This window comes from Anneissia japonica, unplaced genomic scaffold, assembly GCF_011630105.1.
Source record: "Anneissia japonica isolate Jap-2015-1 unplaced genomic scaffold, ASM1163010v1 scaffold6524_len355483_cov145, whole genome shotgun sequence".
Lineage (NCBI taxonomy): Eukaryota > Metazoa > Echinodermata > Crinoidea > Comatulida > Comatulidae > Anneissia > Anneissia japonica.
Window position 1 is genome coordinate 198,570 of NW_022722980.1, and position 11,169 is coordinate 209,738.

At 32.8% G+C, this 11,169-nt stretch overlaps 1 protein-coding gene across 2 annotated transcripts in view; it reads right to left on the reverse strand.

Annotated features, from left to right (window-relative positions):
- LOC117112033 (protein UXT-like) overlaps positions 1 to 9,978 on the reverse strand; it is a 17,197-nt gene extending 7,219 nt beyond the window's left edge. Inside the window, exons 1-3 of one of the 2 annotated variants that reach the window (XM_033255077.1) lie at positions 9,883 to 9,978; positions 3,987 to 4,072; positions 3,211 to 3,292 (exon numbers count right to left, since the gene is read on the reverse strand). In XM_033255077.1, coding sequence (XP_033110968.1) covers positions 3,211 to 3,292; positions 3,987 to 4,063 — 159 coding nt within the window. In that variant the 5' untranslated portion in view covers positions 4,064 to 4,072; positions 9,883 to 9,978. Of the gene's footprint in view, positions 1 to 3,210; positions 3,293 to 3,986; positions 4,073 to 8,774; positions 8,933 to 9,882 lie in introns of those variants that run through there. The other variant, XM_033255076.1, reaches the window with a different exon arrangement.
- Between the last annotated feature and the right edge of the window lie 1,191 nt (positions 9,979 to 11,169).

Here is an 11,169-nt window from a genome sequence, read left to right on the forward strand (position 1 = left end):
GTTTTGAGTTTGCGCCTATATGCTCAACCCAACACTGTGCACTATGCTTAATATTTATACAGTATTGTATAAATGCAACTAGAAAAGTGATTAAACTTCTATTAAATTTACTGTACATGATTAGAACACATTTAAACAACCATGCAAGGCATGAAACCTATGCCAATATAAGAGGAAAACCAAGATAAAAATATTATTCCAATCTAATGTAATCACTATCTTACCAAATAGATTGAAACATGGAAAATAACAAAGGCTGAGAAAAATAAACTAATGTAGATGTCTTCCAACAAGGAAATCATGCACATAAAATGGCAAATAAAGAAAGGCCTAACAAGATAAATAGTACATTTCTGGTTTTCGACCGACCTGTTCAAAAGTCACCTACCATAAACATTTTAATAATAAATAATAATAATAATGTCATCTTATTAGGCGCACGTATCTATCTCTTGGTAGAGCTGCACGCGGTGTCATTTTCCACCTGCAGAGTGTATATGTAGCCTTTTTTCTGTATTATTATTTTGAATTAATTTTATTTTAATTATTTATTTATTTATTTTTATTTTATTTTATTTTTTTACTTATATATTTTTTTTGACAATGTGAAAAAAAATATTTTTTACCAGCAAAATTTGATGGTAGTCACTCTATGTTTCATTGTATGTTTCACTGATCTTCCTATTGATACAGCGCGATCCTAGTGAATACACAGCGGTACCACACGGTTTTCTTGTTAATCACACACACAGAATCGTATTTTACCACTGCTGAAGACGAGCAGCTGTCAGCAGCGGTTTTGAGACACACTACAGTAGTTCAACATGGAGACAGATTTCTCCACTAGCGACACTGATTATGTTTATAAACAAAAAATAAATAAATATAAATTTTATAAATAAATAATTATAAAAACTTTTTAGGAGCATTAATAACATGCCAGAATCAAGGGAATACTTAACAGTTAAAGATGAACATTCAATTAAGATAAAAGATATTTTTAGTATTCACAATACTTGAACATGTTCATGTACGCCTGTGGCGGCTGGAACGTCATCATAATCATATCCGACGATGTTTTGGCCAGCTACTTAAAAAAATCACTGACGGCGGCAAAGAGGATTAGGCCTAATAATTACAGTACAGATCATTTCAATAGCTTTGACTGATGTAAGATGAAAAAAGAGTTAAGTGTAGACCTATGTAGTTTTGACTGCTGCTGGTTTAAAATGAAATGAAAGATGTGATAGTTTCTTCTTGGGTTTATAATTTTTATAACGCTTGAATCAGGTGGTTATTGTGTGATCTTAACCCTTCCGCTGCCATTTTCACATAAATGCGAACAACCGCACAGTTGGTATGCATACCAGTTTTGCATAAATGCGATAAGGCTCACAGTCAGCCGTACGCCACCTTGGCATAAATGCGAATGGTGAAGGATTTTGATGTGAAACTTGCTGGGTGTTGTTTTGTTAGAAGTTGAGTTTTTGCAAGTAGAAAATATGATGTTTTGAAATGCTGAGAGTGTTTGGGAGGTTTGTGGGATTTAGAAATATTTAATCCTACCATAATTACCCTACCCTCACAATTACACGCCATTTTAATTCTTTTAATTTTAATACTGTTATAGTATCTCGGTTTACATTATTTAGTATAGTTTTAGGCACTTAAATTTAGTTGGCGGGGAGTAAAAACCAAGCATACAATTAAATAAGTTGCTTAAATAAACGTAGGCCTATTCCTAATTATTCAGTTTACTTTAAAAACAATATTACTTCTTTGAAGTAAACTCTAAGCAGAACATTTATTGCTAAGTTTTTCTGAGAAAGTAAGCCCCTACGTTTTCCTATACATGAACTTGTGATTCAAACACAATTGATCCACATGCTATCCCTACTGTTTATTTGCACTGTTTATAACATGTAAAGTTATTTCATTTGATACTTAACAAAAGTGAATTTTGTGGTTATCTATGAGTTGCATATTTTGGTAGTTGAAGTACTGTATGTATGTCATTCCTCTACTTTGTTTAGTGGAATAACGTTTTTAAAACGTTTTTAAAACTGTTTTCTACTATCAAAAAATGTTATTCAATGGCCATTGTTTTCCGATAATCTCTCAGTACATTATTTGCGTTTGTTGTGTAACTGTGTTTGATATTGATTCAACTCTTGTTTTTTACAGCTAGTATTTAAATATTTAGAAGATTTTTTTTAAAAAATCATTTCTATTACTGAATTTTTTCATTGGACCATTTTTACCTTCTTATCATTTGGGGCCATTTTTACCGGGGCTTTTTTTCCGGGGCAATTTTTTCTGGGGCCATTTTTTCCAGGGCCTTTTTTACCTACATTAAAAAAAAAGCATTATGCTGACCTTGTTAAATAATTAGCTGGCACAGGGGATTAGTGGTAATGTTATCAGCTGGTGCTCTGGTTGGCTGATTAAGAAAAGAGCTGGTAGGGTAAGGGTTAATAATAGCCTTGAGTACAGTACATCTTATTCAAACTAACATGACTATTAAAGATGTATTGGCCCTTGCTAATGTCAAAAAATCATTAAAAAAAATAAACTTACACATGCAGTATTGCAATAGCTAGTTTTAATCCATGCATTTTTATCAGTGAGCTAGGGTATAATTACAGTACAAGGGTAACAAAATAAAATTCAAAAAATAATAAAATGTTTTTCATACACACCTACCTACCAAACTATTTTTAAAAATGTCATGCAAAACCAACTATTGATTTTATTTGGCCTAATTGAAGAGTTACACAAAATAACATCTACCATGACATTACTTTATTAAGAGGTTTTTAAAAGGAGATGGATTGGACATAATCTTTAGAAAAGAGAAGGATGATAATGCAAAAATAGTAATGAATTGGACTCCGGAAGACAAACGAAATAGACGACAACACAAGACCACATGGAAGCAGCAGTTTAGCTGGAAAAAGACGGAAGAATGAAGAATTTCATCAAGAAGCCTCAATCTCCACTACCACGAGAGATGAAAATAAGTACAGTAAGTAAATATTATAACATTGGAAGCAGATACTAATAAACTAATATTATTAACCAGGTTAATTTTTTTTTGTTTTTTGTTTTTTTTTTATTTTTAGTTAATTTCTGCAGGGACATCAATTCAATGAAATTATTGAAAATTACTCATAAAATTAATACACAGAGAATGAGAAATATTAACAATACTTTTATTTTTTCAATGACCGTCTTCAATTGAAGGTACTGTGCAGTCTGAGTGAATATTTCTTCTCTATTTTCAAGTACTTTTCTGAGAATGAAATCAAAATATTATTACATAGTTGACAATTATTTAACAAAAAATTCAATATTAATGTTACTAAAGGAAAAAGATATTCATATTTTTGAATTCTAATAATTTCTAATCTAATAATATCATCATCACGATGATGACATAATTAATGTCGAAATATTGAATCCCAATAGTGGGCTACTGTATATTGTCAGAAAAAGGCAATACTTTAAATACTATTAATGTCCTTATGAAATTGAGGGGTGGAGGGGAAAATGACCTCTTCAGCATATGAGAAATAGGTCATAACTTTTTATCTGAAGTCATATTATGGTGATATTGGTGTGTATTTTTCTGAGGCCAAGGAATTGATTATTGTTGTCAGAAATACATAAAAAAAAATTCATGAGCTTTTTTTAGGCGTTATGGTATTAAAGAACAATATGCATCTTTTTCTATCAGTAATCATTGTAGCAATCATGATTTCCACCATTCATGTACAGTTTTACTTCTTAATTTACACAATATTAAACTAACTGTACATTAACGCAAACAACCAATATGATAATTGATTTTTATTACTATGATACTAGTACACACTAACTTTTTACGAGAAAAAAATTAACTTAATTTCCACCACCAGTTCTAAATTTCTCAAAAGATCAAACACCAACTTTTAGTAAGATACTGTTTCAGAATATTTCTGACTTACCTCAAATCCTTCCGTAATATCTCATTAACAAAATGCTCATATTCAACTACTTTCTTCGAAACAGGTAACTCTTCCATGTTTGTTTGCTATTAAAAAAAGAAAAAACTCATTTACAATATGGCACAGAATGGTTTTATTGGCAGATTATTTTTTAACAATAAACCAGAAATTTATGTCAGCATAGATAATTTGCTGTTTCTCAAAGTTTAAAGTTCATTTTATTAGTCATGTATACAGCGCTAGTGAATGAAATACAATTTCTGGGTCTACAGTACATCTGTTCATACAGTGGCATGCGTACATTTCGCAAGTTGATGGCATACAAAGAATCAAATGACCTTGTGTCTGCTTCTTCCACGGGTAGTGTGGGAACACATTTGTTCACAACAAATTTATATCTAGTACCATGGACCTATTAATAATATTATTAATAGGTCTATGCTAGTACCTAGTTGTTTCTAGACAACTGGTAGGTGGTAATCCAGCAACCAGGCAGTATAACTTTGATGAGGTTTGACAACAACTGAATTGTTAAATTATAGGTTCTTACTGTATCTGCATACATCATCAATAGGAAGTTCTAAAGAACAGAGATATATAAGAACATATACAGTATTCTCCAAGTTTCAATTTTTGGAAATTTCAAAAGACATTACTGACATTTGCTGGTCCAAACAAGCCAGCTTTCCTTTGTTGTCTAATGGGAGTCAAGACATCCTTTATTGTTAAGTCAAGAATATAATTCATGGCAAATGCTATCGCAGCATAAAGGAATCCAAAATTAAATAATAGGATGTTTGTAGTTACTGCCGAGGATAATGTTAATTATATGACATAAGAAATATTATTACGGACTGGCATTAGGATACATGTACCATACCAACAAGGCCTGGTGTATATCACCAGTCTGTTTCCTAGTGCTTGCTAGCAGCTATCTTTTATTCGGATTTGCCAAGACTAATTCAAACATAATAATAATTATCGAAAACTTTAGTGCAGAGCATTTTTTGCATTAAAAAAAAAACACAAATACAAGGATAGGGTGATGATAAATTCTCAATAAATGAATAAATAAATTATAGTTCGCAATAAATGCATCCGCTCGAACAAGCATCTGCATCCAAATCAAACAATATTTCGTCAATGAAATTAGTTTATTCACATATTTTAAATAAAGATTCCATAAATGTATTTATTTGTATTCTGATGGCATTAATTATACAATTAATTAACCCCTAATTTTTGACATTCTGTGTACAGCCACTGATAGAGCGATATTTGTTTACCTTGGCCAAAATCACTATATTTCCCCCATATTTCTGGGGCCATAACTCAGGACGTAAACATAAAAAAATCGTAATTTTTGTTTTTATGGAATATTTTAAGTATTATCTCACACCCTAGCAATAGTCCTACATTATTACTGTATTATGTAGGTCGTTCCGTGCCAACTCAACAAATAGGATGGCTGGGTACCGTCTCAGATTTTCTTAAAACTTGGATATAATGTGCACTAACATGTCTGACGAACAAACTCAAAATTTGACAATTCCAAGTCGTTTAGAAGTTATGGCCATTTGAAATTTTAGGGTCATACCCCTTGTTAGCTCTTAATTATGACATATTTGTAAAGTTGCATTTTCAATTAGCCATATTTTTGCATTTAAAAAAAATATATAATTTTGTATATTGTGTTTACATGTATTAATTTTTTTTTTTTTTTTTTTTCTTAATTATTTTTTTTTTTTTTTTTTCCAGGGTTACATATATTATTTAAAGCATTTTTCTTGCTTATTTTGTAACCTATTCCTTTATCCACTACCTTTGTATTTCTTTTGCTGATAATTGTATTGTTTGATATTGGAATAAAATTATTATTGAATAGAATTGATATCTTCAAATAGAATAAAGATAATAAACTGAAAATTGATATCTGGACTAACTTTTGGCTGTAGAACAGGAATATGACATGACTTTCTGTATACTGGACCCTGTTACCAAAATATTGGTCCGTAAAGACCCTAACATATTTGGTTACGTAATTTTTTTTCCACTTTTAGACTTCATTACAATACTCAAACTTGTTATTAAATGGGTCTTATCCAACAAATTAATATATAGTTGGAAATGTTTCACCACAAAAAATTCTGGATTTTTCACTTATCATTTTAGGGGGTAATCGTAGTTCAAAAGATCATTCGGGACAAAAAATACACAAAAATTCCTCGTTTTTATGGTGACCTTTGACTCTGTGGGCAAGTACGCTTGTTAAAACTTGCGCCATTAATTAATTTATATATGATGATCAGATTTTCTAAATATCAGTTTGGTGTCCCTTCATATTTAAAAAGCGATTTAAAAAGTGGTATATTTTTTCAATTTGTGACAATATCAGTACGTAAATATGACAAAATTAATTTCTGAATAACGATAATATTAAAAATAATCTGCCTAGACCATTGAAACTTAAAATTCTAAAACAACTTTATGTGCTTATTTCAGGCATGAGGTTCGTTAAGGGATATAGTGTTTAATTAGTAAGATATTGTCACCCAAAAATGGCCTAATGCAAGAATTGCATAATAAAATTGTGTTACTATTGATTTCAAATGAGCATAATATTATCCGTGTACTGTCTAGAGCCATGAAACCTTTCATTCTAGGACAACTTTTTGTGTTGATTTCAGTTATGCAGTCTGTTAAAGGGATAAATTGTTTAATTAGTAAGATATTATGCCCCAAAAGCGGCCCAAGTGTAAGAATTGTGCAATAAAATTGTGTTATTACTGCTGATTTCAAATAAGCATAATATCCGAAGTGTCTATGCTTACGCCGAGTCGTAAGCATTAATCATAGGCTATGCTTACGCCGATCTATTTGAAGGGCGCCGCTTGCATCGTGAGTACGAAAACGTCCTATTGAGCATGTGCAAATATTTCTTTTTCTGTAGCGCGCACTTGGTGAAGTTTCAAGATGGCAGATGAAGACACTTTGCGTCTCGGTGGCACTTTCACAAGCTATGAAAAATTGTCAGAAGCTGTATCGAATTGGGAGAATGATACATAAATTTATATATACAATCTTCACGTAGCATCGATTCTGCCAAAAAACGTGCACCTAAAAGAAACTTCAACCCTGAATTAAAATTCTATTCAATCGATTACGCCTGCATTCATGGTTCTCACCATGTTAATAATCAGAGCTAAGTTAGTACAGCCCATATTTCGTGGTACAGTTGTTGCACATCGAATCAGTAGAGAAAAAGAAAGTTATTTTTTAAGAGAGTTTCCTTTCAAACATTTCAGTTGTTAAAAACCTTGGTGCTTAAACCGAAATATATTACAGTGTTTTTGTATATTAATAACAAAATTGGATTGAAACTGTGTCACGCTCTCTTGTAATTATTGTACAGGTATGCGTACTTGTTCATAATAGGAAAATTAAGAATTTTATAGGGACACGGATCAAGAGATGTTGGAAAGGTCGGGGTGAGGGATCGAGATAAGAGCACCCTAGGGGAAATTCTTGTTTTTGATTTCGCTTTTTAATTATACTCTAATGTACAGGACAATGATTTAAAATCAGAATATCACTGCAGCAGGCAGGTCACCTCCAACATTCTACACATCATACATAGATACATTGTCATTATTTCAGATATAGTATTGTATCAATATCAACATAAATTGGGCTAGATAGGCCTATCTAACAATGAAGTACTGCATCACAATGAACAGACGGCACTCATGAGGAAAGTACAAGAGCTTGGCACAGGTCAAATATTTTTACACAAGGATGATATGGAGTACTTGAGTAAAGTGAATTAAGGCAGAGTAAAGTGAATTAAGGCAGGCTAAATAGGCAAGTGCTAGAGAAACTAGGTAAGCTAGAATTGGGTCCTCGTGTGGGAATGTACTAATATGTCTGCCTCAGTTCATGACAATGCCTGTTCTTTTGGAAAACTGTGGACTAGACAAAGCTCATGCCTCGACAACGTGAAATAGTAAGCAGATCAACGAGTTGACTATTTACGTTGACTAGCAATCCGGCATAAGCATAGCCACTATATAATGCTTACGCCGGCCCTGTGCATGCTCAGTAATAGATCGGCGTAAGCATAGCCTCGAAATAATGCTTACACCACCCCTGCGCATGCTCAATAGATCGGAGTAAGCATAGCCTATGACTAATGCTTACGACTCGGCGTAAGCATAGACACTTCGAATATTATCTGTGTACTGTCTAGATAGAGTCATTAAACCTTTCATTCAAAGACAACTTTTTGTGCTGATTTCAGTTATGCAGTCTGTTAAAGGGATACATTGTTTAATTAGTAAGATATTTTGCCCCAAAAATGACCCAAGCGCAAGAATTACACTATAACATTGTGCGACTATTATACTGATATATTTCAAGTTAGCATAACATTAACAGTGTACTGTTCAGAACCACAAAGCCTTAGAGTAGTACACATTTGACGGCTTAAACCAGCCAGCTTCCTATCCTGGTAACCTAACAGTTAAAAGTTCTTGGATTAACCTATGACTCGTTGTCTGTTGGTGCACTACTACCAGCCTATATAGGCCGGCCCTACTACTAGCCTTGTTGTTGGTTGGTAGTAGGCCTAGGCCCTACCTAGCTAGAAGAAGGGCCTAGACTAGCCAGGTTAGTAGACTAGCCTAGGCCCCTACTAGGCCTATTTCTATACACTTACTTAGGCCTCGTACTAGTACTACTACTACTACCAACTGCTACCTAGGCCTTGCTAACTTTAGTCGTCACTCTTACCAATTTAAATGTAGTGTATTAGTGTTGATATGCAAACGCCTGCCACCTACGCGCAAAGAAGGAAGTCCTTTCATGGACCGACCAAACCGAATACTGATTCAATTCAAACCTTCTCAGCAGTCATAACTACACACAAGTCTCAGCATCTCGCACGTGGGTGAGTTATGGAAAGGCCGTCACTCAAAACGCATGCGCAGATCGTAACAATTACTCATTTTCACACATTTTTGATCGACTTGCATTTGAACATGCATTGCAGTCCTACAGTATTGATATCAACCTCTTTTTTCTTTACTGTATTAATTGATTAATGGTTTAAATATTTGTTTTACTGTAAGATTAACATACTTTTTACAATTAAGTTTTACTTTAAATTTAGTTTTGTATTAAGGTATCGGATGCACTAAAAAACTTTTTATGTGTGCAACTGTTGTAAAAGTTGCAAGCAGTACTGAGTACCGAAGCGTAAACAATATAAATAACACGTTTTGACCATATTTTCGGAGGTCAGTGTTACTTAAAAAATCAAATCCTTAACGGAGTGTCGTGTCAACATATGTTTTTCTTTAATGTTTCTTTAAAAAACAATGTCATAAACTGGGGCTGTATAATTATGGTATTGTGTTTGGAGCGAAATTAGCTGTGTTATGTTAAGATTGGATTGATATACAGAGTGTAGACAAATTGGTGGAGACGGAATTTTTGGAATGGATAAATTTGAAAGGAGGAAGGATAAGTTACTTTTTTTTCGTATTAACAATTATTGATTAATAAATTCAAACTGCGATTTGTTTCTCTCTATATATTTTATATACAATATTTATTTATTTTATTTAAGCCTATTTACTTATTTATTTTATATATTTATTTATTTTATTTATTCAGAACAATTTCGATCAATCGTATACTGAACACACATACATTTACAGCAACTCCTCTAATCAACGTTCTTTTAGTCTAACTTTTTTTTCTATTAACACATTTTGTCAAGGATGATATGTGTAAAGTAACCTATATGTAGCCTATGTCTCGCATATCTAAGTAGTTCGAAAAAGAACTGTTGCTGTTGAGAATGTCTCAACGTTAAATAATAGTGATAATAACTTACATTTAATGATTTCTCGAGTGTTCCAAAAAATAATTTGGCTGATGACCCATAGCGGGGTTTTCTTTAATGATGGTCTTAGCACGTTGAAGTCTGACGAATAATGGCGTATAATGAAAAGATCCAAACATGCGCTGGTACGTACGTATGGCGTCATGAGTGAAATCAACCAATGAGCGAAGATTACGTCTGATGTGTAACGAAAAGCCGATAGATATGCAGGCACATGATGTCATGTGTGAAATTAACTAATGAACGATAAGGTAAACTTTTTTAAATGCTGGTGTATTTTTAATAATAGTAGTAAAAATAATATATAAAATAATGGTAGTAATAAAAATTATAATAATGGAAATTAAAATAATAAACAATTATTACAGTAATAATAGGTGTACGCAGAGTTCTATTAGAGAACTGTGGTGTGAATAGCGCCTTCTAGTTACATAGAGGAAGTAATACTACTGTACCTAGCAGGGGAGCATGTTAATTATTTAGCCCTGCATATCTATGCCCGAACAATTTAACAAAAAGAGTGGCTGATGGATTTAGTCTTGCTCCAATTAATATGATACGCCCTATAGATTATATATATATATATACATATAAATATACATATATATATGTATATATATAGGTTTGAAAGGCAATATATATATATATACATATATATATATGTATATATATATATATATATATATTTATTTATATATATGTATATAATTAAAACGGAACAGTAGAGCCTGCAAGCCGAAACGGATCCGTCTGCAGATATTGGGATTCCTTCCAGTAGATGCTTAGTTTGTTTTGTCATTCTGATCGGATTTTCTCTACTGTTCCGCTTTAATTTTAAATAGTTTTGCATTCTGTGGCCGTTTGCTGTTTTATGGGTTTTTCCCATTTGCCTTTTAAAATTTATATATTATTAAAGAATCTCTATTGAAATCCAGCGGGCCGCCACTGATGCACGGTAGAGATTGCATTCCACTATTTGCATTCACACCTGTGCTGTGTATATATATTGCCTTGGTTTGGCTCTGTAATCATTAGTGGTTGTGGGACTAATTTGGGCTCTACCTAAGCTGGTCGAACGTTTCGTTTGGGTCTATACCCTAGCTGCACTGATGAGGCCTGGAGGGCCGGAACGGATCCGTCTGCAGATATTGGGATTCCTTCCAGTAGATGCTTAGTTTATTTTGTCATTCTAATCGGGTTTTCTCTACTGTTCCGTTTTAATTTTAAATAGTTTTGCATTATGTGGCCGTTTGCTGTTTTATGGGTTTTTCCCATTTG